The sequence below is a fragment of the Rosa chinensis genome, chromosome 2, assembly GCF_002994745.2.
Source record: "Rosa chinensis cultivar Old Blush chromosome 2, RchiOBHm-V2, whole genome shotgun sequence".
NCBI lineage: Eukaryota > Viridiplantae > Streptophyta > Magnoliopsida > Rosales > Rosaceae > Rosa > Rosa chinensis.
Genome location: NC_037089.1, coordinates 22,965,490 through 22,991,009, shown reverse-complemented (window position 1 = coordinate 22,991,009; position 25,520 = coordinate 22,965,490). Strand labels below are relative to the sequence as shown.

General features: G+C 41.0%; 5 protein-coding genes across 10 annotated transcripts; all 5 read right to left on the bottom strand.

Annotated features, from left to right (window-relative positions):
* Positions 1-1,583: 1,583 nt before the first annotated feature.
* On the bottom strand, positions 1,584-5,222 carry LOC112183926 (transcription factor bHLH131). The gene is made up of 2 exons (XM_024322240.2): positions 2,389-5,222; positions 1,584-2,169 (listed from the first exon to the last, which is right to left on the bottom strand). The coding sequence occupies exons 1-2, from the start codon at positions 2,617-2,619 to the stop codon at positions 1,777-1,779; spliced, it is 624 nt and encodes a 207-aa protein (XP_024178008.2). The 5' UTR covers positions 2,620-5,222; the 3' UTR covers positions 1,584-1,776.
* LOC112190999 lies at positions 5,097-6,048 on the bottom strand. The gene has a single exon (XM_024330522.2). It carries the CDS (start codon positions 6,015-6,017, stop codon positions 5,097-5,099), a length of 921 nt encoding a protein of 306 aa, XP_024186290.1. The 5' UTR covers positions 6,018-6,048.
* Positions 6,049-9,330: 3,282 nt separating this feature from the next.
* Positions 9,331-11,102, bottom strand: LOC112183925. The gene is made up of 2 exons (XM_024322238.1): positions 10,787-11,102; positions 9,331-10,691 (listed from the first exon to the last, which is right to left on the bottom strand). Exons 1-2 carry the CDS (start codon positions 11,100-11,102, stop codon positions 9,331-9,333), a joined length of 1,677 nt encoding a protein of 558 aa, XP_024178006.1.
* An 82-nt stretch (positions 11,103-11,184) lies between these two features.
* LOC112183924 lies at positions 11,185-12,438 on the bottom strand. Its single transcript, XM_024322237.1, has one exon. The coding sequence runs from the start codon at positions 12,436-12,438 to the stop codon at positions 11,185-11,187; it is 1,254 nt and encodes a 417-aa protein (XP_024178005.1).
* Positions 12,439-14,249: 1,811 nt separating this feature from the next.
* Positions 14,250-22,671, bottom strand: LOC112190301 (GPI ethanolamine phosphate transferase 2). 6 transcript variants are annotated; one of them, XR_005807170.1, is made up of 19 exons: positions 22,324-22,671; positions 22,095-22,188; positions 21,891-21,935; positions 21,600-21,767; positions 21,430-21,514; positions 21,231-21,337; positions 20,905-20,985; positions 20,579-20,631; positions 20,381-20,483; positions 19,671-19,814; positions 19,384-19,480; positions 18,529-18,754; positions 18,340-18,433; positions 17,150-18,145; positions 16,502-16,594; positions 16,105-16,388; positions 15,419-15,599; positions 15,099-15,299; positions 14,250-14,977 (listed from the first exon to the last, which is right to left on the bottom strand). XR_005807170.1 is itself a non-coding variant. In XM_024329735.2 (18 exons), exons 1-17 carry the CDS (start codon positions 22,446-22,448, stop codon positions 15,467-15,469), a joined length of 2,928 nt encoding a protein of 975 aa, XP_024185503.1. In that variant the 5' UTR covers positions 22,449-22,671; the 3' UTR covers positions 14,250-15,299; positions 15,419-15,466. The 6 variants fall into 6 exon arrangements, 5 of the variants coding, with proteins under 5 accessions (XP_024185503.1, XP_024185502.1, XP_024185504.1 ...); XM_024329735.2 differs by having other exon boundaries at positions 14,250-15,299; XM_024329734.2 differs by lacking the exons at positions 14,250-14,977; positions 15,099-15,299 and having other exon boundaries at positions 15,354-15,599; positions 22,324-22,670.
* Positions 22,672-25,520: the final 2,849 nt, after the last annotated feature.

The window sequence follows — 25,520 nt, the reverse complement described above, 5'->3', positions numbered from 1 at the left end:
CACATGTTTCTCAAATGTGGCCTTGGGCAATGATTGGGTGAACAAATCTGCCACATTCTCCTCAGACCTTACTTGATTCACTTGAATCTTGAGGAGAGCCTTTTGTTGCTGATTGTAGAAAAACTTTGGCGATATGTGTTTTGTGTTATCACCCTTGATATAACCTAGCTTCATATGTTCGATGCAAGCTGCATTATCTTCATAAATGCAAGTAGGCTCTTCAGTGGTAGAACTCAAACCACTAGTCCCTCAAATATGTGTAATGATAGCTCTTAACCATATACACTCACGAACCACCTCATGTAAAGCAATGATCTCTGAGTGGTTCGAGGAGGTAGCCACAAGGGTTTGCTTGTTGATCTCCAAGATATCGCTGTGTTTCCAATGTTAAATACATAACCAGTTTGGGAACGACCTTTATGTGGGTACAGAGGTACCCAACATCAGCAAAACCAACCAAAACGTCATTTGGAGTTTCGGTGTAGTGAGTGGCGCTTTGGCCATCAACATTTCCTTTAGGGATTGCAGTTCCATCTGCGGTCCCTCTTGTCTCTCTGTAGGGAAAGAACAGTCATAAGTCAATGGTTCCTTTTAGGTATCGAATAATGTTCTTGATAGCATTCCAGTGACGCTGTGTTGGTATTGAGCTAAATCTAGCTAACAAGTTCACTGAGAATGCAATGTCTGGTCGAGTACATTGGGCTAAGTACAATAATGCGCCTATTGCACTTAGATGGGGAATTTCAGCTCCCAACACCTCTTCGTCATCTTCCTTTGGATGAAATTGATCTTTCTTTGCATCCAAACTTCGACCGATCATGGGAGTGCTAGCATGATGCGTTTTGTCCATGTTAAATCGCCTGACTTTTGGACATACGCAGACTGGTGGATTAGTATTCCACAAACTCGGTGTTCTAGTTCAAGGCCTAGACAGAATCGAGTTTTTCTTTCTTGGCTATTTACTCTGAACGTGCTGATAACGTGTAAAAGTAAAATGGAATTGGAATTGGTATACTCATTTCATTTCATAGCCCCTTTAAATAGGGATGGAATTACAATGGAAATATCGATTAACATCAATTACAATAATGATAGTAAATACTGATTGTGATGTGATTGCAATTCTTTGATTCCCTCTTCGTCTATTTCTTTGACGAAGGCACATAATGTGTTTTTACTTTAACATGATTCAATTAGTGAATTTGAAATTATTTACTTTATTTGGTAAGGATAAAATAGACTATGAACCGCAATTAACCGCAATTAACAAGAAAATATGTACGGACTACATCTAACTTTTTTATAACAAAAAGGATTTTAATAAAAAAAAACCTCATGAAAATAAGAGTAAAGTAAGAACCGTTCGATTCTCGTGCACCTTTAGATGAGGGATTCAGATTCTCTCCTCGGCTGCCTCCTCTCTTTGGCTATCATTGGTTTTCAATCTCACGCGTCCATCTAATATTTAAAAGTGGATTAATGCTCCACGTCAACATTGGACTATTAAAATAAAGAATTTGGCTTTTCAAATACAAACAGAGTAACAAACGTTGGCTTTTCAAGGAGAGGATACATGCTTAATTTGAGTCGTCATACACAACACAATATGCTTGCCCATTAGGAGGAAATGATCAATGCTATATATCTAAAGTTCAGAACTCCTAGTAAGAATGTAAGATACATACTTTTGCTTGTCCTTTGGGTTAGCAGTGAGTGTTGCAAAGCCCCTATATACTAAATATCCTCGCATCAAACTCACTTAGGGAGATGTAGCTTCTAAATAATGCTTGGCCTGTCAACAATCACCTTATTTAATGCCTTCTTAAGGCACACTATCCCTTCACTTCCAGCACCCAACCCTTTCACCCACAACACACTCTTAGTCCTCCCACCTACTGTCACCATCTCCGCCCTCACCACCCTCCCTTTCCCTGACCTCAGCTCCCTAATCATGTCCAATATTAGCCCTGGCCTATCCTCGCAGCTAAATGTTGCTTTCACAAGCCCTTCTTGCTTGCCTTCACACTTCTCCAAACTCAACTTGTTAACGCCGCTGGGAATAACACACTCACTGCCACTGCCACGACATGCTGCTTCAGTATCTGCTACCACCTTCTTAAGCTCCCTTACTTGTCGGACGGTCTCTGCGAGCACAGAAGCCTTGTCCATCTGTATGTAACATGGTAAATGTACACTATATATCACGCTTTATGTCGTAAACTATTTTAAGTAAGAGAGAGCATATCTTGCTATCTAGCACGTTGTATTTTCAAACTGTAAATAAAAACGCACATTAGATATGATTCTACCTCTCTTTGAAAAATTGCGAATTCAAATTTCAAAATTATGTGTTCAGTCAAATACATGTCAAGTGTACTAAATATTTACTTTGATCAAGTTTGGGAGGATTTTACGAAGAGCTGTATATTGACTATTGATTCGCATCCTTCGTCTTCTCTCTGACTCACTGTGTTTCTTGGCCGCAAGTACTTTGGCTTCTGCTGTTGATTTTGGTCTACAGAAGTTTTTTCTGTAGATGCTATTCACTGGATCTATACGATAGCGTTGATGAAAACCAATTTGCTTGGAAAAATAGCTTGGGGCGGAACGCATCTGCATATCTTACTTTAGCTAGCTATTACCTGTGTAAACATGGTTTCAAACAAGAATTGGAACAAAACCAGATCAGACAGAAAGCAAACAGAAGAAAATAAACTGGAAAGGAAAGGGAAAAGACCAATATTCAGCAAAGGGAGGAATGCTACCTCTTGCTGTAAAACCACTGAAGTACTAACAGTAAAACAATGGAGGGAAAGACGAGTTTCTCTTTTATATAGGAAATGTTCTACAACGAGGGCTTCCAAGAATAACTGTATTTAACTGTACGAGATTTGTCCATTAAAGCCACTATGCCAAGTAGAAAATATCTTCATTTTAACGAAGACAATCCTGACAAATTAATCAAACCTACTAAATGACATTTATCACCCAGTTAATTACTAATAAGATCCTGTCATCTAAATGCTAGATATGGTGAGTGACGTGATCTATAAGTTTTTCATCTTAAGATTATTATTCATGATTGTTCAATTTTCCGGGTGAAATTTTTCTATCATTTGGTTAAGAAAGAAGATCGTAATCATTTTACGCCACCAATATGAAAGCGTGATATAGTTTAGAATTACCACTCCCGCTTGTTATCTGTATTAATTGCACTTTGATTGAAATTTAACTACACATTTTAACTATAGTAGACACAAACTAACCTCTGTGTAATGTTAGATGAGACCTCAAATTCGAATCCTCTTCCCTTTAAGTTTTGTAACACTCTTGTTCATTCACTTGCTAGCCAGGCATCAAGTTGTGATATCATTGAAGAATGGATGGAGGGGGCTCCCCTGCCCCTGCCTCCATAAAGATAAAGATGCCTATGGCTATTCAAAAAAATGAAAAATGGTAACCTAGAGATTGAACAAAATTGTTGCAAAAGTAACAGAGTAAAGCTAAAGAAAATTTTCTGGCTGTATTTGAGCATAACTGAATGGACGAATGAGTCCAACTTCAAATATAAAGACCATCTTGCATTCTCCCTCCCATTCTTCCTAGCTTCCAACTTCAAATTTAAAGACCATCCACAGCAACAATAATAGGTGAAACAAAAGAATCCAAAAATACCAAACACTCACTAATTTTTTATCAATATATGCAAGACTTCTATTGTGTGCTTTCAACAGGTTAAAAGCTACTGAAAACATGTTTTGTAACACTCGATGACAATGTACGTTAGTGTTGAACTGTTGATGCCTTGCAAACAATAGCCAACATTGTTAAGCAGAAGAACAAATCACAGTAGCCATAATTGTCAGTTACCCTGACATTTGTTAACTCTAATGCTCTAATTTCCATTTTAAAACACTGTCTCATACTCATAATCATCTAAACCACAAAAACTGTAGATTTAGTGTGCTAAAACTTTGTAACAGACGCAAAAAGCATGAAGACATGCATTATATACTACAAGCCCAATATCATTAGTGGTCCTGTGAGTTGCTTAACACACTTTGTAGCTTCTACTTTCTACTCATTTGTCCCCAATGACAAATCATTTTGCCTAGTGACCTTCACTATTGTCCATCACCATCACCATCACCAATAGGCCTAAAGCGTTTGTTCGAAATTATGAAGCATCCTACTAGTTGTTCTTGGATGCAACATATGCTAAAGGAGGAACCCCATGAACAATAAGGGCTACACACATACATAGATCAAAAACATAAAAAACTCCTAAGGGGTATGTAGCCTAGACTGCCCTATCAAGTATTATATAAATCTGACAGAGAAGGACTTCAGTAAGATGCATAAACTGATAAGACAGTCCAGCTCAATGGCCAAATAAGAGAGGACGTGAAGCAATGACATTGTCGAAACTCCAGATAACATTTTGATTCACGAGAACAGGATATATGACCAATTGCCGTCATTGAAAGGCACATTGAGGCAGGGTTAACTTCCTTGTTACTACTTAATTGTTAACTCATATTAACATTAGTAGAGAATAGATGAACAGGACCCTCAGAAACCAGATCAAAACACCAAACAGTCTTAAGGATTTAAGTTGAACATAATAAAGCAATTTTTCAAAATAAGTCCTAAAGAGAACAGGATATATAAGACATTCACATCAAGATTATTCAATCAAGACGATCTGAACCTATAGTATAAAGCAACACACGATTTAAAAAGCAACTTATCATTTACTTTCAGGTCAATCTTAGCTTGAAAACCCAGTCAGAGACAACAAAAGTAGACCAGAGAAAGCATCAAGCATATACTCAATGGTCAATCACTAGTAAAAAGTTGGTCAGCTATTACCTTGATCACTGCACTACTTATCTCTAATTTCTACCATGAGATTAAAACACCCTTGTTTGATTGATGACTAGTAATCACCACAAAACGCAGTCTCCTTTCAACTCAGAGCCCCTGCTTTCCTACTTTGTTAAAACCATAGATACAAAACCCCCCTACATTTCCAACCCTTCTATCATGGACTATCCCCAAGACCAACAAAGACTTCATCTTCACCTTCAACAAACTTACAAATCACCCATTTCACCATTCCCATTTCCAGACCCACCATTCAAGTCCAACTCTTTCACCATCCCACCCCTCCTACTCGCCACTGTTTTCGTCTTCATCCCCTTCATCCTCCTCGCCGGAGCCTTCATTCTCTTCACCGGAGCCTTCCCTTCGCTCGAAAACTTCCCTCCTCCACCCACATTCTTCACCACCACCTCCTCCTCATCATCAGAAATCTCCACAACACAAACACCCTCCTCCATCTGCCTCTTCTTTGTGTCCTCATTACTCTTCTTTGGGTCCTCATTGTACTCCATGGGAAAACACCCATAAGTGAAATAGTACTGCTCCTTCCCCTCCACCAAAATCTCCGGCTCCGGCGGCCTAATCGCCACCCCGTGAAACGCCTTCCGGCAAATCTGACACCTCAGGCAACACTCCTCAAACACCTTCTTGTACATAAACATGCCATAGCAGTACGGACAAACCGTCCAGAACGTCTCTCCGGCCAAACCCTCTTCAAGTTTCGGGCTTTCCGGCCCGTTCTTGGGCCCATTTCCGAGCCCCGGGTCGGACAGCGCGGCCCACGCCTTGTGGACCAGCCCGAGCGCCTCGTCGGAAAACGGGAGGCCGTTGTCTTCCGGGTTCAACAGCGCCGTGAGCTTCTCGAACTGGGTCCGAACGAGGCGGCGGTTTCGGGAGTCGGGTCGGGTCAGTTGCAAAATGGGGTACCAGTCGGTCGGGTCGCGCCTCTTTTCGGCGAGGAGAACGTCGGCGACGGCGAGGATTCTTTCCGCGACGGGGTTTTCCGGGTCGTAGTCGCGGGCGAAGAGAGCGAATTTCCGGCAAGAAGCGAAGTTGCCGTCGCAGAGGAGGTCGGCGGCGATTCCGAGAAGCTTTTCGGACTCGGGTACGCCACTGCTGCTCGGATTATCCATTTTTTCGGGTCCAAAGGTTTTTCCTTTTCTGTGAAAGAAATGAAGAGGCTTTGAAAAAGAGGGAATCCAAATCGGGTTTTAAATGGGAAAAAGGGGGCTCTTGTGGACGAAAAGGGCAAGCGAGGTATCGGGATATTACGCGGAGAGTAGGCAGTGGTGGTGGGAAGTAGGGAGGGTATTTTGGTGATTTTGGAAAAGGACGCGTGGCGATTGCTTGGGGAGCAATCCTCTCTGCAGTGCTGCAGAGGGGAGCAGTGAAATAGTGGGGGTACTACAGAGGAGTTCACCAATGGGGAGAGAGGTGGGTATGGTACTGCACCCACAAAATTTTGTGGACAAGAATGGTGTAGTTAAATTTGTTTCCTAAACATTACTTATGGATTGTAACTCTCGACCTTTAAATGTTTTCTTATCTTTAGTGCTATAGTGGTTAAGAAATGTAGATAATGCAATGGACAGAATCGGAAATTACTTGAGGTGAGTAAATATAAATAAATTTTTTAACAAATGCGGGATTTTCATGAGATGGCAAAACTTTTTTTTTTTTTTTTTTTTTTTGATTACAAACGGGACCTAAAAGGCCCAAACAAAAGCAAAAAAAGAAACTAAGAACTGGAACAAAAACCAGTCCTCCTAGCTCTAGTTACATCAGACAAATCATCCAAGAAGGTTTGGGCAGCATGAGCAGGGGGATTGTCAAAAGTGACCAATCCAAGTTCATGAAAAATGCTATTCTTGGCAAGGGCATCAGCAGTCCTGTTACATTCTCTGAAGATGTGAGTCAGCTTGACATTCTGAAACTTGGCCATCAGTAGATCACAGCCAGCAAGCATAGAACCAAGGGGATGCAGAGAATTGTCAGAATTTTGCATAAGTTGAACCAGGACAGCCGAATCCGATTCAATCTCCAGATTAGTAATGTTATGCATTGAGGCTAACTTTAAACCAAAGAAAAGACCCCAAGCCTCAGCATCAAGAATTTCCCCAACACCAAGATTAATTTGAAACCCATCCACCCAGTTGCTATTATGGTCTCTGATCACCCCTCCTGCACCAATTTTCCCAGAAGAGGAACTTCTAGTCCCATCAATGTTCAGTTTGAAGTAGTTTGTAGGAGGTCTACTCCAAGACAGCATAGTGTAGCTGTACATGGTGTCAGAGTTGGCCTTTGATTGGGCACATACCCATTCTTCTGCATAATCCCAGATGATCATCTCAGGGCAGGCAGGCATGACAAACTTAGGATCAAAAATCACCTTATTCCTCCATTTCCAAATGAACCACAGAACAAAAACAAAAAACTACACCACTTAATATTATTCTTGATCCTTGTGTGGCAATGAAGCTGAGCAACCACCCAACTATTCCAATCCAGAGAGAAAGAGTTATAAATGGTACCAGGTTTTAGGAAAGATTTCCAAATGGCCATAGACCTGTGGCAATCTCTAAATAAATGAAGAAGACTTTCATCAGCAGAATTGCAAATGGGGCAAGTAGGGTTGGCAGTGAGGCCTCTTCTGGCTCTTTGCACATTAGTGAGAATTTTTTTATGGAACACACTCCAAATAAAAGTCTTCAACTTAGGAGGGCAGCTCAAGTTCCAGATAGCATTCCAATGAGGATTGCAGGGACCCTTAATATCCAACATGGAGTTGTAAGCAGATTTGACAGAAAAGCACCCATTTGAGGTTGCATTCCATATAAGCACATCATTACCACAACCATCAAATCCAGTTGGGACATTAATAATTAAGCTCACTAAATCACTGGGAACCACAGAAGCTAAAAGCAAAGCATCCCAACCAGTTTCATCCCAAAATTCACAAATGGTGGCATTATCATTAATAGTGGCAGAAGGTAAAGCAAAGTTGATCAGAGCAGTAGGTAGGAGCCAGTAATCATACCAGAACTTGATTTTCTTGCCATCCCCAACTCTCCACTTGAGATTTTTCCTCAGCATAACAGCACCATAGGAAATGCTTCTCCAGGTACTAGAACAATCAGGAGGGGCAGGTAGTTATCATCAATAATACAGCAATTTTTGAGATACTTTTCAGAGTAAATGGAAGCCCATAAGCCAGAATCATGTTGAAAAAGTCTCCAACTAGCCTTAGCTAGCATGGCTTGATTCATGTCAGCAGTTTTTTTGATTCCTAAGCCGCCAAGTTTTTTTGGCTGACAAACAGTCTCCCATCTAACAAGATGAACTTTTTTATTTTCATTTGAGTCTCCCCATAAGAATTCTCTGTTCAGCTTATCAATTCTATCACAGAGGCTCACAGGAAGCTTAGCAGTTTGCATAGCATAAATGGGGATTGAAGAACTAACAGACTGAAGCAAGGTGAGCCTACCTGCCATGCTGAGCACCTTACTTTTCCAGCTAGAGAGTCTACTCTGAACTTTGTCAAATAGGCTATCATAGGTATGCTTGTTCACTCTCGAGTGAATGAGAGGCATTCCCAAATATTTTCCAAGATCAGTTGTCAGAGGAGAGCCACAAGTTCTGCTAATTTCAGAAGCCAATCTTTTACAAGTGTTTGGGGAGCAGAAAATTAGAGATTTTTCATAGCTAACAGTTTGACCAGAAAGAGAACAGAAGGCATCCAAACAACTCTTTAGGGTGTAAGCCTGGTAAGGAGAAGCTTCAGCAAATAGCATGAGATCATCAGCAAAGAATAGATGGGAAACTTTTGGCCCGGATTGAGAGGCCCTAACAGGCTTCCAATTGCCAATATCAACAGTAGACTTAATTAGATGTGAGAGTTTTTCCATACATAGGACAAAAATATAAGGTGAGAGGGGGTCCCCCTGCCTAATACCCCTTTGAGCTTTGAAAGAGCTAGTTAATTCACCATTCAAGCAAATCTGGAAGCTAGTAGAAGTAATGCAGCTCATAATAAGTTTAACCAAACAATGAGGAAACTGAGCTTCATAGAGAACCATTTCAATAAAGTTCCAGCTAAGTCTATCATAGGCTTTAGATAGGTCCACTTTCCAAGCAAAAAAGCCCAAGGCACCATATGATTTTTTGAACTTGAAAAGCATTTCTTGAGCAATCATAACATTATCAGAGATATGTCTGCCAGGGACATAACTAACCTGATTGGGACTTATGAGATGTTGCATCAAAGGCCTAATCCGAGCCACAATGACCTTGGAGATAACTTTGTAGATGGTAGTGCATAGGCTGATTGGCCTAAAATTAGTCATGTGTTGAGGGCCATCGACCTTAGGAATGAGAGAGATGATTGTGTGATTAAGGCCAGGAGGAATAACACCAGACCTGAAAGCATCATTCACCACATTAGAGATTTCACAAGAGTAAAGTTGCCAGTGATGTTGGAAAAAAAATAGCAGGGAAACCATCAAATCCAGGAGCTTTGAGACCACCAATGGCAAAGAGAGAGTCCTTCACTTCAAGGAGAGAAACAGGTTTGCAGATATTGTTAAGCACATCTTGATCAATCTCAGGAAAGAGCCAGGGAATTATAAATCTAGTGTCTTCAGCAATAGGGGAGGAGAACAATTTAGTAAAAAAATCAACAGCAATATTTTTCATGGAAGCAGAATCAATAAACCAATTTCCATTGCTGTCAAACAAACCCTCAATCTTATTTTTCCTCCTTCTGACCAAAGTAGTCAGGTGAAAGAATTTAGTATTTCTGTCCCCTCCTTGAAGCCATTTATCTCTAGATTTCTGTTTCCAAAAAAGATTTTCCTGATTTAAGATACTCTCATATTCATGGATGAGCTCAGCTTCAAGCTTAATTAAAAAAGGGTTCTCATATCTGTCACAAGCCTTTTGGATGCCACCAATCCTGGCCAAAATTCTCTTTTTTTTCTGAAACAGATGCCCAAAAATCTCTCTATTCCATTTGGAGAGAGCAGAAGAGAGGCCCATAATTTTAGAATGGAAATTCCCATGCATCCCATTCCAAGTGTCAGACACAAAATCAGAATAAGTTGCATGAGAAAACCACATAGCTTGAAATCTAAAAGGGCTAGCATTTCTGTTAATGTAATTGTTGGAAGACAACTGCATGATAATAGGGCAATGATCAGACCTTGTTTTGGGGAGATGTTGAATAAAAGCATCAGAAAAAGTAGACCTCCAAGAGCAATTACAGAAGGCCCTATCCAGTCTTTCTTTCACCCTATTGTTGCTCCAAGTGTAGCAAGATCCTTTGTAACCCATATCAATCAAAGCATTCCTGTTGATCCAATCCCTTAAGGCACCAAATCTACCAGTAAAAGGGCCACAACTCTTATCAGCACTGGAAACCAACTCGTTAAAATCTCCAATAAGCATCCAAGGGAGATTCGTGATGGCAGCAAGGTTGTCAAAATAGGGCCACAGTGAAGACCTTGTGGTGTGAGTTGGACTAGCATAAACAACAGTAAGCATCCAAGTAGGCTTGCCTGGGAGAGTGATTTTAACAGAAATAGATTGAAAGTTATCATCAATAAAGTCAACCTGAGTCTTATTCTTATTCCACAGAAGCCAAAGACCACCAGAGAAACCTTCAGCCTCAACAATTCTTGAATCAGTGAAGCCAAGATTTTTAAGAGCAATAGAGGCTCTTGAAAATTGAACTTTAGGTTCACAAATAGCCAAAATATCAATAGAGTGAAGTTTAACAAGGTCTGCAATAACAGATCTGAAATTATCACTACCTGCACCCCTAGCATTCCAAAAAAAGACTTTAAACATTGGAACTGCAGAAAAGGGGAGGGTGGAGTTCCCAATTAGGCATCAATCATGCCCTCACCATTTTGGGAGGGCAGGTTATCATCAATGGTCAACATGCTATTGTCAGCAAAAATATTTTCCACAAATTTGTCAGCATCATGAACAAGGGAACTTTGTATATCAGGTTGAATAGAATGCTCATCAGGGGGAGTATGCCCAAAAATGGCTGAAATTCCATCCCCCAGAACATTAGAGCTCACCTTTTCAAAGGAAAGTTTTTTGAAAACATGAGTCTGATGTTTAATCACAGAATTAGGTAGCCCTTTGGTCTTTCTCTGATAGTGCAGTTCAGTCTTAGACCCACTGCAGCTTCCAAAATTGGACACATCCTTCATTGGGGCTCTTGGAAGGTTTTTAGATTTGGGGCCAGTGGTTTTGTTCATGGGATGAGAGGCTTTCTCAGCAGTAAGTTGCTTGCTAGAGGAGACACCAGTAGGGGTATTGGCGTGCTTGTCTTTGGTAGGGCTTGGGATCTTCTTTTTTTTTTTTCTCTTGGAAACTCTGCCACAATTTCACAATAGTCGGGGACTGTCCATTATTATTGTCATCAATGGTCTTTTCAGGCAATTTAGAATCAGCCACAGTCTCATCTTGAAGCACAGCAAATCTAGAGCCAACAGCAGAAGATTTCATAGTACTGCTAGTATCACCATTTTTCTTTTTGTTTCTGTAGCTCATCAACATCCATGGGCCCATGTCCTCTTTAATCACATCAATTTGAGGGACACATTGCTGCATACTCACATCAACCACCTCAGTCTCAACATTTGCGGCATGAGTAGTCACTTCATCATAATTCATAGTTGGTTGCTTGGAATGAGTATTATCGGTGACTTTAAGAGTAGGGCATTTGTCTTTAGCATGGCCAAAACATCCACACTCAAAACAGATCAATGAAATGCCTTCATAGACAACTTGATAAGCAATGGATTCCACTTCAACAAATGGACGCAGGGGCTTACTAAGATCAACCTCAATGCACACTCTAGCAAATTGTCCCCTAGCTTGACCAACAGTGAGTTTGTCCACTTTGACCACATCCCCAAGGATCTTACCAATTTTCGCGACAGTGAAATCCTTGAAGAATTTAACAGGTAGGCCAAAGATTCTCACCCAGAGAGCCATTTTGCCAATGAATTCCTTCATAGGGTCAAAGTCAGGTCTCCATTTTCTAACAATAAGGGTTTGCCCAGCCAAGATCCATGGTCCTCCACAGAGAGCATAGTTCATATCTTCTTCCAGGTTGAATTTCACAATATAGAAGTCATTAGGAAGGTCAATAAGTTGCCAACCTCCTTTCACCTGCCATTTTCTTCTGAGACCTCTAAGCATGAAGTCAAAAGTGTTCGTCGAGTTGGGTTTCCCCATCAATTTAACAACAACAGCACATCTCCAATCAAAATCAAGCTTATTATGGACTTTTGCAGAGAATGAAACGTTCTGACCATGTTTACCTTGAGAGTAGGTACAGTCCTCATCATTGAAATCGAACTCTTCAGTCATAGTTTTCCTGTAGCGATCGACAGGGTTCTTCAAAGTGCTTGCGTAGGTCATTTGGGGTTGCGAAGAAACAGTGTTCTGCACAGTGGTGTCTAGATCTTCCATCCGAAGAGCCTCCAGATCAGCGCTGATATCTCCTCCATTCTTCGCACGTTTACGCTGAATCGACATTAAATCCGACTCCCCGCCGCTTCCCGGTGGAAGGGCGGAGAACACAAAGGCCGGCGACGCCACCAGTGAGATTGGGCAGACAATCGGAGCCGGGAAAGATGGAAATCAATGGTGGCCAAACGGTGTGAAAGTTAGGAAACGGCTAGGCTTTTGGGAAAGGCGCGTGAGGCGCGTTCTCAAAAAGCAGTTTTTTCTCGCTTACAGTTCTGTTATTAATATTTTGACTGAGATGGCAAAACTTTGGATAGCTGAAATGTAGTTCTTTCCTAGTTCTTCAATTTTTTTTATTTTTATTTTTTTGCACCAGATAAAAACACAAGTAGGATTATTCAGATTATGTTACCACACTGTTGTCTTTCTAGAATAATGGTTTTGTAATACGAAAATAATTAGTTAATATCCTGTTATATTGCGAGAGTTGGATATTCTAATATATCCGAATCATATCTCATTATTCTTGTCAACTTTTCGTAATTAGAAAAGGTTTTTTGCTTTACTTAATCCAGAGAGGCCTCCGATTTTCTTGGAGTGACCTCAGTTTTACGAAACCTAGGTTTCGTGTTGCTGGCGGCGGTGAACCTTCACTCCCCAGACCAGGCAAGGCTGAGGCGTGCTCTAGGGTGCGGCAACGGTGGGGAAGCTGTGCAGAATTGGGCCTGGATTGGGTCTGGTTCGGCGGTGGCGGTGTGGTTCCGGATTGTTCCAATCGGGCTCTGGGTTGGTGTAGATCGGGATCTGAGCAGTTGATCATGGTGGTGCTTCCGGTGTAGGGCTCGGCAGTTTATGGGCTTAGCACAGCGGCAGAGCCCTTCCTAACGTGTGGATCTTCAGAGCGGCGGGGATTCCTTTTCCGGCAAGTTCTTAGTGCAGGCTCGAGTATCTTCTTCTCGATTCCGGGCAAGTACTTGATTCTTTGGTACGTGTAGCAGAGAGGCACCATGCTTGATGGTGTTGCACTGTTGGAACGGCTGGCCACCAGAGCTGCGGTCAAAGGGCTTGCCGCCTGAAGACATGGCGGCGGCGGAGGCAAAGGAGCAAGATGCGGCTCCTATTCTGCTGGCTTGGGTTTGGGCCTCGGCTCAATCTTGGGCTGATGGGCCTGTTTGATTTTCTTTCTGCTAGACAGGACTGGACTTGGGCTTGGGCCTACAGGCTTGGGCTCGGCAAACCTCTATGAGTCTTCTATGACGTTTCTAGTCTCTTGCTTGTACCACAATTGCGTAATTGGCAACTGAGGGCTAGTTGAATATTTTCTTTTCAGTAAGAGACGAGGTTTTTTCATTCTTGTATAGGCTCGCTTAAATGTGAGCGACGCAGTGATCTTTAAAGGTTTGCTTTAGCATAGGCAGGTTACTACGGATTTTCTTGCCGGATTTCTTATGTAAGTTTTGGTAAACTTCAGCCTTTTTGCTGTTAATCTAATGAATTCAACTTCTATTAAAAAAAAAAAAAAAAATCTTGTCAACTTTTCACTATTCGCTATTTTTTGTGTTAAGTAAACAAGTAATAGACATGACAAATGGCCTACTTAAAAAAACAATACGCTGAAATGTTTAATTCGTATATGGCACACTGCCATGAGTGTGTGTGGGTGCATGCGTATTGTGCACATGTGTGACAGATTTGTAGTTCTAAATTTAAATGTAAACAAATTATAATGCCATAATGCATTGATATATAACAACTAACTCCATGCAGTAGTAGGCTAGCTCCATTCTGTTACATAAAATTAATAAAAACAACATATGACAAATAGATTTTATAAAAAATTACTCACAAGTGCTACTTTAACCCTAGATTTTATCCAAGATTACTTAACAAACAAAGATTATAATTTAAAATACAATCTTGTTTTGGTAAGTAGTCTTACCAAACATTAACAAATTTGACAAAGCTTGCTACTGAATTTCCTGGTCTGATCGAATGGCTTTAGCCTATAAATGGCTCGTGCCGACTTGGCTGTTGGTCCCAACTCACACCACGGAGGTTCAGAAGTCAATACATGTTGCCAGAGGAAGAACAGTAGTAACCGGATTCATTGCCTCAGATAACAAAAGTTTATCTTAAAACTTTTAAGATTATGGTGTTTCCTCGAGGTTTACTTCACTTCGTAGTAAATGGACGTGACACTGCAGCCCTTGTGTTTGCTACCCTCAATAGTGAAAACCCAGGTGTGCAGGGTCAAGAGAATGCACGCACTGCTTCAAAACGATTTACCTACGGAATTGATAGCGCAGAGTGCCGCAGACTACTTTCCTTGACACTGATCAGGTTAAGAAACTTCATCATCTTATAGATGGTACTGATCTTGATACACTTGAAAGCATTATAACTACACAATGTCAATTCTGCATTGTTCTGTAGTTTTATTGTGCTCTTTCCGCACGCTTCATGTTCAAAGATACTGAAAGGCAGATGCCACATTCAGTTGCATCTTATGATGAATAAATGTGCCATAGAGGCAGCTTTAGAACAAAATCAACTGATTACTCCGCTCGATCAACTAATAATCTGATAAAACTTCCATCTTTTTGTTTAGCTGGAAAATGAAGTGTTTAGCATCATGTAATGTTCAAGTAAAAGCAGCTCGGGCGCTGCGGGAAACTAGTAACAATAGTATCTTCAAAAATTGTAAGTTGGATTCTAAGTTTAGACATTACCATCAGAAGAGTCACAAGGCATTGTTTGACAAAGATAGGGTCAAACAGGATGATGCCTGTAATACACATTACACCAATTATATCCCTCCCCACTTCATTTTTCTAAGGTGTTAGGTATTGAGTCTCAGCAACGATTCAGTGCTCCATCCCGAAGAAAGAGAAGGAATAAGTTGCGGAAAGAAAGTTCGCAAGTTTTGAGCCCTGTGGTGTAGACATACATTACAAAAATGAAAACTGCAAAATCTTTTGTATATATAAAAATTAAAAATTAAAAATTAAATTAAAAAAAAAAAAAAAAAAACAGAAAAGGATCTGTGTACATTGGTTAACAAAAAAGAAATTAGCAGTATTTGGCAGCTGATCTTATATCATTGCTGGTGCCTAAGCTTATATTGCTTCTTTCTCCTTAACCCCAGCACCAAATATGCATATGTTACAGTTGCAGCTATGACAGAGACTCCAACATACACACATATGGTTGTAGTACAAACATAGATGTACCTGCACAAAAGATGTAAACAATAAATTCCAGACTCAGTAATTAGGAGCAGCGGACTGTCTGTAGCTATATGAAATGCATCAATTATCAGTAATTTTCATTCATTACATTTAAACTTTAGGGATTAACCATTGTTTCACCTATTATAACTTGGTAGGAATATTGTAGTTGAGTATGTATGTTTCTGTATTATATTATTCTGGACTGCAGATATATATTGGTGCTTCATATTTGTAGAATATTGATTGATTAACTCTTTTTGTACTCCATATTTTTTTAATATCTCACCCTTTTCTATGTAAATCTGTATCATAAAAATCCTTGTCCTACATAAACAGGTATCATAAAATTTTTTGTCCTGCATCTTTCCAATGGATGATTGCAGTATTTTTTTTTTTTTTAATTTGAAAAAGAAAAGGAGGAAAAAGAAAAAAAACCAATTACTTGTCTCTAAAAAGAACAAAGGAACATCGCCTACTATAAGCCTAAAGCACAGCGAGCACTTACTTTGGAGAAAAGACGCTCCAGACAAAAAGATGGTTGCTCATAAACACCAATACGATGGTGTACGCTGTCAATAGAATGGAGTTCAAGCCCAGTGGAAGCAGACAAGGAAAGCCAATCATCATTTTGAGGAGTTGTCTTAAATCTGCATCAGACGGAGATACAAAATAGCTTGTGTCCTTCAAAGAGATATACATCACCATGCTAAGTATGAATAGCATTGGGGAAGCATAGGTTATAATGAACATTAAAATTCCAGAAAGTACTGTTGAGTGACTTGAGATGCCCTAGTAACAAAAACTATGTTAGAAAGTCAATTTTCAAATCTCAACTGCAGAGCAATGTGTACACAATATAATTCTTTTTAATCTGAACCATGCAAAGGGTACAGAGGACGTACAATAAAGGCTCCGGCAACATCAATAGTAGCTAGAGAATTGCTGTTTCCTAGAGCAAAATGGCCTGCCATTCCCAAAAAGTAAAATGCAGAAACCTAAAAGAACAACGCAAGATGCATTCTTAGTAGGAAATAAATTGGGGACTAAATAAAATAAGGTAGTGGTCGATTGCCAGATATCTGAATGTTATGTTGACAAACTAGTAAGTATTCAATCCACAGTACACATTAAAATGTCCGGCAACATAACCTACTGGGCTACTGGGCTGTCTGGCAAGAGACCATCTTTGGAACAAAATAAATATTTTTCATGTAGCACACAACGCACACCTATTTTAAAATGATACTATACAGGTACATTTCAAGATCTAGACTGAAGATCATCTAATATGATAACATAGGGTCAGAGTAGAAGAGCTTCAACATCAACTATGTGCTTGTCAAAATAATGAGGATAATTATGCCACACAGTTTTTGACTATTTAATGGTTGTTTGAAACTGCTTACTTCTCACATTACGAACTGCATGGCATAATGGCAACTATTGACAATACTAGTCTCCCAAAACCCAGCTCCAATAGTTAACTTGAGTTCAACACACTCAATTTTGAAATCAATATATACTCAAAACAAGATGATATTGAAACTGACCTCAACCCACTGGTTGTGGTGCAACCCACTATAAGAAAAATACAGCATGCTGGCCAAAGTTTGCACATGTAGCAGGAGTATAGGCATTGAGTTAATTGTTTGTTGGAGCAAAAGCTGCAGAAGACACCAGCAGGATATGTATGCCCACCCAATTAGAAATAAAGATTCTCTTAACTTCATCAGCAGTGACTTATTCTGAACTTCACTAGAAGCAGATGACATGTACACATCATGACTCAAGCCAGTCTCAGATATTGAAAAAGGTACAAGCCATGGCAAGGCAATAACTGTCCCACTTGTGGAAACACCAAGAATTGCATAAGTTATCTGTACCAATGTATTTGCACTGTAACTGGATGAGGCAAACATGCCATCCTGATGTTTAAGGATATTTTGCACAACCAACAACCCAGACACAAGAAAGCTAAATCCAATGACCAGAACTATATTCCTGTTTGATCCAAATAAAACAAGAGCATATAAGCTTAACGCAATCACAAGAAGGCATGCAACTAGCTGAACTGATTTTACATTGTCATTCCCAGCCTTCTCAAGCCACTTAGATATGTCAGGAAGATTGGTCCAATTCACGCCTCCTTGGTGCCAACCTCTCAATATCCTCCCAGAAATTAGAAGCACACAGATGGAACTCATTTGAAGACCACTTGTTTTGTTTTGTCCCCTGGAAAAACTGTGTACACAACTTTGTATTGCTTTACGCAATAGTAATAAATGCAATGTGGAAGCCATAAAATGCCAAATATACTGCTCTTCCTCTACCAAAGAACTTGATGTCATACTTATAATGAGAATCAATGTAACACCCAAAATAAATGTCTCTTCTAGACACCAGGTCTGCATGATGCTCTTTAAGTCAAAAGGGCATTGCATCTCTCTAGTGTAGACTTCTTTGTAGATGTGAAACAGAAGGCTTAACAGTATCAGACAAGATAGGAACATTGCAGCTATTCCAAGAGTAAGCAGGCTTACAGGTTTCTAGAAAATAAAAAAGAATTGTTAGAGAAAAGAAGTAGGCTTACAGGTTTCTAGAAGATAAAAAAGAATTGTTAGAGAAAAAAAGTAATGATAAAGAAACTAAAATTTATATAATTGAAACAATTGAAGAACTCTCCGTGAGAAACCAGCACCATCTATGTTCTTCTTTAGAAGGGAGAAAAGAATCTACATACATCAGTTGCTCTGCGTGATAGCCACTCACTTGCAGTTCTCAGAAACTCATAGTATGCTGCAACAGTGCTGGTATAGTCTTTCCTACTATTAGACCTATTTACAGAATTACAAAGCAAGACTGGCATTAAAGGGGATCCTTATGGAATCTTGTAACATGATAAAAGTGACAGATAGTGTCATGTGTCCACCTGGAAACTTCCTTAGACATCCAGGACTTTTTGAGAAGTGCAGCATTCGTATATAAGCAACAGCACATCCTTTCTATACTCCCATAACACTTAGTTACTCTGGACTCTTGATCACCACCTGAGCCATCACAGGGATGATTTCGACATGATAAACCAGGTATTTGTGCTTGCAATAATCTAACTAATTGCCAGGAATTCAACTCCAGTGCCTTCAGCTGCTTGTCTTCTTTACTCGCAAAGACAAGATAGCATCATTAGATTTTACAGAAAGTCACAAACTGAGTAGTACATGAGAATTGAGGCAGTCAAACTTGTAAAAATTTAAGGCTAGGAAATAATCGAAATATATATACTACATTTCAATTTGGATGTTATGGATTTATATTTACAAGCTATACTGTAGAAACTGAAACTATACATTCTAAAGTGTCACAAATTAAAACTTTCAACGTAAATCCGATCTGAAAAAGAAACAAAAAAAAAATACCGCATGCCTGAAGAAATCCACAAAGACCTATTTTTAAGAAGAAAAATAGGTGAATGCATACCTCAAGGGAAAATGGTATGCTGTTACGCTATTATTGTTATTGATGCTCAAATTTGTAAATAACTATCTAAAGTTTCTCAATGTATGCACACTAGAATGCACGCATTATATAGGACACAAATATACACACACATCATTCTTTTACTGTCTTAAACAACCAACCAGGTAGACATGCACCATTCTAAAATGCATACTTTACATAATACATGCAGACATTCACATATATCTCAATCTTTTAAAACCTTGAATAACCAACCCAGGTATAACAGAATGCATAGAGAGAGAGAGAGAGAGAGAGAGAGAGGTACCACTCAAATATCCAAAGATTTCTGGAATTAGAACACCAACATTGTTCTTTGGAATTGGCACACCTAATAGAAGAGCTAAAGTTGGTGCAATGTCAACCTGGACAAACACAAAATGCAGGTGAGAGAGGAAGAATACGGCATAATATAATTTGAAATCACCATTCTGAAGACAAAACAACAAATTATTTTTGAGTGACAAAAATGCATTACTCTTATACTTGAGGTGTTTTTCTCTAGTCCAGCAAGATAAATTCTGCTCACTTCAATACAATCTAGGAAGCAATTACCTGGTCAACATTGTTATGCGTAGACGACAAATAATCAGAGACGTCATTTTTCAGGCCAATAAATAGTGCTAAGGAGTCCGTTTCTTCATATGAGGACCCTCCATGATTACCACTTTCAGTCATACCGTGGTCACTTACTACGACCTAGATAAGATAATCATAACAGATACAGGTTAATGATTAGTAATAGTTCGTGGATGACTACGGATAGAACAGTGAGAAAGAAAGAAGAAGAAAAAAAGGGAGAAAAGACAAAAGAAAAAGGCTATTAAACTCCTTATAAACCTCAGAATGTTAAAAGTGACTAATAATACAGACACACATAATATAAGGAGAGAATTAGAGAAAACTGGCATGTAAAACTGCATATTGAAAGTCTCAATTAGGGAGACAGTGAGTGTATCATGTATAATTGTCTAACAGTTTTACACATTAACATCTTCTTTACATGATACTGCCAATGCCACAAAATACCATCTGAAAGACAAAATCACTGTTCGTTGCTTAAATGCCTATTTAGAAGATAATGCTTCCTTTGAACTTATGCATTAACTTATGAATCCATAAAGCTTTAGGCCTTCAAATTATAGTCAATTCTTCTGTAATTCTTTGTGTTCCTTTTCTTTTTCACATTGGTTCTGGGCATTTACTCAAAGAGATGTAAATTCATAATCAAGAGTCCACAGGCTATAAGAACAGAAATCACGAACCAAGAGTGTTTGTCCTTGATCGTTCTTTTGATTCAGTATATTAGTCATATGAATCATCTTCACCACCTCATCCATCTCTGTAAGTTTTGGGGCCATCAAGGCACTGAAATAATCAAATAAATGCCCAAGGAATCCTCAAAAAATTAAGATCAATGGAGCAGCCAAACAAGATTTACTGCAAATAGAATAAAGGATCACCTGTTGCGCCCACCAGTATGTCCAACATGATCTAAGCCGAGATAATGAAGAATCTGAAACATGAAGCAGAAACCAAATCCATTATTCAAGGTCTGAAACTTTTACGTCATCCAGATCCATTATATGGACACTTTCATCAAAATACCAAAACTACTCTTAAAATAATTAAGCACACTTGGAACTACCCAGTAGAGGCAGTTTTTAAAAGTAAGACTATTAAAATGCTGGGTATTTAACAAATCGGCAGAGTAAGAATACAAATATACTTCACATCAATTATCTACGAGTTTAGAACTACATATTTTAATCTACTAGTTGAGGCTAACCAGAAAATTCCAGTCATCTCTGCTAAGCTCATGGCCCAGATGTCTAGAAACATTTTGATCCACTTGTACAGTATCTTTGACCTGTAGCAAAAATTATATACACAGAGTACAAGTCAGAATATAATAAACCTTCTTAACACCCTCAGACACAAAATGACCAATATGACTTCAAGCATAAGATCAATCTAAAAGGTGAATAATTGCATGAGAACTGACCAACCAAAAATGGCAGTGTCCTAAAGACATTTACTCCACAAGCTTTCAAAGGCTTCTAAATATAAGACCTACATATGCAAGCTTTTGATGCTGGCAGTCAAAAGACTTACGAAGAAACTGCTGACTCCATCATGCCTCATAAACAATCCGGGAAACAACTTGAGCCATGTTTCATCACCGAGCATCACCATTTTCCAACCAATCTTGAAAAACTGGCCTGTGAGGCAAAGAAGTGGACAAGTAAAATTACAATTCTGGACCATCTCAAAACCATTTAACAGTTGATGAATTGTGCTAGTATCAACTTGCCCAGAAGATTGTCATCCACCATAGCCTGTGTGTTGAAATTCAAAGCCACATCAAGGAATCCCCCAATTGCTCCAGAAACCATAGCCTGCAACCCAAACCAAGGGGTGATGAGAAAGCAGACTTCTACAACAATGTTTGTCTGCACATCAAAATATTGCGAGAAACACGACCTTCAAACGAGGCATTGTAACAGTTGGAGGTGCGGCTTTTGCATGGTACCCGATTGCCATTCCATTTCCAAGCAATGACTGAGTATACGGCATAGCCTCCATTAAATCCTTCCTTGGAGGCTCACCATCCTTGCCTAGAACAAACTCAGCTGGAAGACCATCAATAACCTAAACTGCCATGATCATACACAAAAATACCACATCTTATCTATCGACCAACACATATATCACCGAAAAGATGCAGAAATCTCGACGAAAACAGTTCACAAAAGAAAATGAAATGAAGCGTACCATTAGTATTAGCCTGTCAAATGCAGGTGGGATTCCAGATAGATCCTACATTGCCAATACAACAAGCTATCACACATCCATTGTATTCCTCACAAGTTCAAATCTTGGTTGCCACATCAAATCAAATTAGTAGCAAGACTGTAACTTTTCGAAACCCCACAATTTCTAAGTGAAAATGCAGAGTGAAAAAAACTAAAAATTTACCTTATAGAGTGACGTGAGATGATGAGGAGGCAGATCATTCAGGCTCTCATTTCGAATCGAATTGCAAGTGGGTGCTCGAAAACTCTCCGCACCACTATCAATAACCACACAATCACAAACCAAAATAACTAAATAGATAAAAAGAGACTCACTTTCTTTGTTTCTGATTCGGTTTCTAAATTTTTTTCTAGGTTTTTTTTTTTTTTTTTTATGAGAGAGAGCATGGTACCTGTGGCCGGGAAGGGTTGGCTTGACGGGGAAGAAGCCGAAGACGAAGAGAGAGAGGCCGACGAGTTGAATCGCAACTCCGGCGACGGTGAATAGGGTCAGCTTCGTGCAAGATAACCCAGACATTGTTAATCTCTCTCTCTGTGTTGAAAAAAGGTTGGAGCTTTTTTGAGAAGAAGAAGAAGATTGATGAAGAGTTCCCTACTATTTTGGATCCAACTGAAAATGGAGAGCAGCAAGAGAGTGGGTTAACCATGTAAGAGCCCCTCAAGAACATTGGTACCTCAGTTTAAAATCTTAAAATGAGAAATTAATCACTAACTCAAAGAAAATAGCGTTATACATGAAGCCATCGAGTGAGGGTTGTTAATAACGAGAGTGGGTTAACCATGTAAGAGCCCCTCTAATATGTTGTGCAAATAGTACGTGCCATTGAATAGCGGTTGAGCATTTTGGTTGAGCGTTATATACCTATATTCGACTCACTAAGCTGTCACATGCGCTTAGAGATTAATCTTTAAATCTAGAGCGCGTTTTAAATATCCTCATACATACTAACAACAACAAAAATCCAAAACTCACTTGAGTAAATTATTGGTAGAGCAGCCCCTTAGCTCACTCAATAAGGTCCATTACAGTTAAACTTATCAATTCCCTTCTATAATCCCCTTTTGTAAAACTTACCAGTTACCCTGTACATACATGTCCATTTGCAAGCATAATTAGCTATAATGAGCCACGCTCATGGTACCACCAGGGGTACCAACGCCCACCATATGAGTGACTGGCGTAAAGACAGTTAGCCGGGTTACCGCCTGAGCCCCGGATCAACCCCAAAGCACCGCCGACGCGCCGCCACGCGCCGTGTCAAGATGGCATCAGAAGCTACTGAAACTGGGAACTGAAGCACATCAGTCCCACATCGAAAACAAAGAGAAGATCATCCTCTTCCTCACCTATAAAAGGTTCTCTCCTCTCTCCTCATTAAGGACGCATTCAATACTTACCTACTGTTACTTTGTCAACATAAATACATTGACTAACTTAGGCATCGGAGAGTTGAAGACCGCCCGGCGCGGTCTCCCTCTGACGCCCATTGTATTTTATTTGACAGGTAACGGGAACCACTCACAACAAAGGTATCGATCCGCCCGCCGGATCAGCGTTAACTAAGGTCCAGCTACCGCTAGACTTTTAGACATTAACATTGGCGCCGTCTGTGGGAATCCTTGAACAGAAGGTCATCCCATCACAATTACCATGACTAACGGTAGCGGGGGAAATATCGGGGAGCAGGCAGACCAGTCCGCCGTTCCCCAACCCGCCCGCCCAGCGGTAAGCATCAACCGCGCACTATTCAACACCCCGGTCAACCCAGGCGGTGAAACAAATCCAAGCAGCAGCCGTCCCCCAGGTCAGGACCTCACCGCCTTGTATGAGCTGGCGCTGGCGGACCTCCACAAAGCAAACAGAGAGCGCGAGCAGGAACGCAAGGAGAAGGCGGAGGCCCAAAACCAAGTGGCCACGCTGATGACACGTTTCGACGAGCTAAGGCGAACGCTGGACGCAAACGCCAACCCTGCACGAAGTGAGCAGTCACACAGCACCAGACACAGCCGGCCTACCGCTGGTATAGGACCCATCGTGCAAATGCAGGTACCGCTAAGCCCACCTGAGCTGGCAGGAATGGGACCACCCCCTATCCCACAACTGCCGGAGCAGGAGGCGGAGTCATCGCTGCGCACCCACCACTCGAGGACTAGAACAAGGACTGAGGGTAATCTACCCATTCCCGGGCGGGGGTTCGCTCCGCGGAACGCCCGAGCGGGCCCCGCTGGCGACGCAACCACCCAAATTTTGGAGAGGATGCAGCAGTTAGAACGGAGATTAATCCTGGCGGAGGCAGGCACCCCGGCGCCAGCCCCAAACCCACTCTTCGCGTCCAGGCCAGGCCCATTCACCGCTACAATTTTGCAAGCTGTCAGACCAGCGTTTGCAAAGACCCCAAAAATGTCACATTATAGCGGTAAGACCGATCCCTTCGTCCACATGGACACGTTCAAGAAGGTCACCAACAACAAGGGATTTGATGACGCCACCCTGTGCCACTTGTTCAGCGAAACGCTGGATAGTGAGGCAATGAGTTGGTTTTTCGAGTGTCCGCCAGGGTCCATCGACTCATTCCACGCATTATCTCATGCTTTCCTCTCTCGATTCATCTTGTTGTCCGCCGGTCATCACAACACGAGCCAGTTGTTTGGCGTCAGGCAGGGAGGGGACGAATCATTGAAGGCATTCGTCACAAGATGGCGAGCGGCAGCATCTCAGTGCCGCGATCTCGACAAAACAATGGCTTCGGCGGCTTTCAAGCAGGGACTCCTCAAGGGACCATTCCTCTATCACCTCAACTACAATCATCCAAATGCGGCGTATGATCACCTTATGAGTGAGGCGGTCATTCATGCCCAGGCAGAGTTTATCACATATGGAGAAACCCCACCGCCACCAGCAACACCAATAAAGTCATCTCAACCCTCCTCCAGCCATCAAGAGACCGCCAGCAAAGCCCCCACTGCACCGCCAGCTGACAAGAAGAGGGAGTGGCAGCAGGGCGGGTACCAAAGCAAGAGGCAGAAAGACAACCACTACAAGGGCAACCGCCAATCCCATGGGGACAATCGCAACAAGCAGACGGAATCCTCTCAGCGGTATGCAGTGTTCACCGTCCTCACAGCCTCGTACGAGGAGATTTACAATCAGTGCAAGGATCAGATACCACCGCCACCCTCACCGAGATTCCCCAAAAAGGGTAAGCCAAGAAACACCGGCATGTGGTGCAAGTACCACGAGGACAGCGGTCACAATACCAACAGTTGCAACGCTCTCAAAACAACCATTGAGACCCTATACCGTGACGGCAAGATGGATCAGTTCAAGGTGCGCCAACCGCCACCTGTGATTGCCAACATTGAGCCACTGGGCCGCATCAACACCATCGACGGCGGGGCTCCAATCACCAACATGTCTCACAGGGCAAGAAAGCGTTACGCACGCGCCAATCACCCAAAGGAAGTCTGTAACATCCGCTACGAGAGATCCACCAAACTCCCAAAGTCTGGTTGGGAGCCCATCACCTTCTCAGAGGAGGAGGAGCGCGGAGTACATCTACCCCATGACGACCCATTCCTGATCGATGCC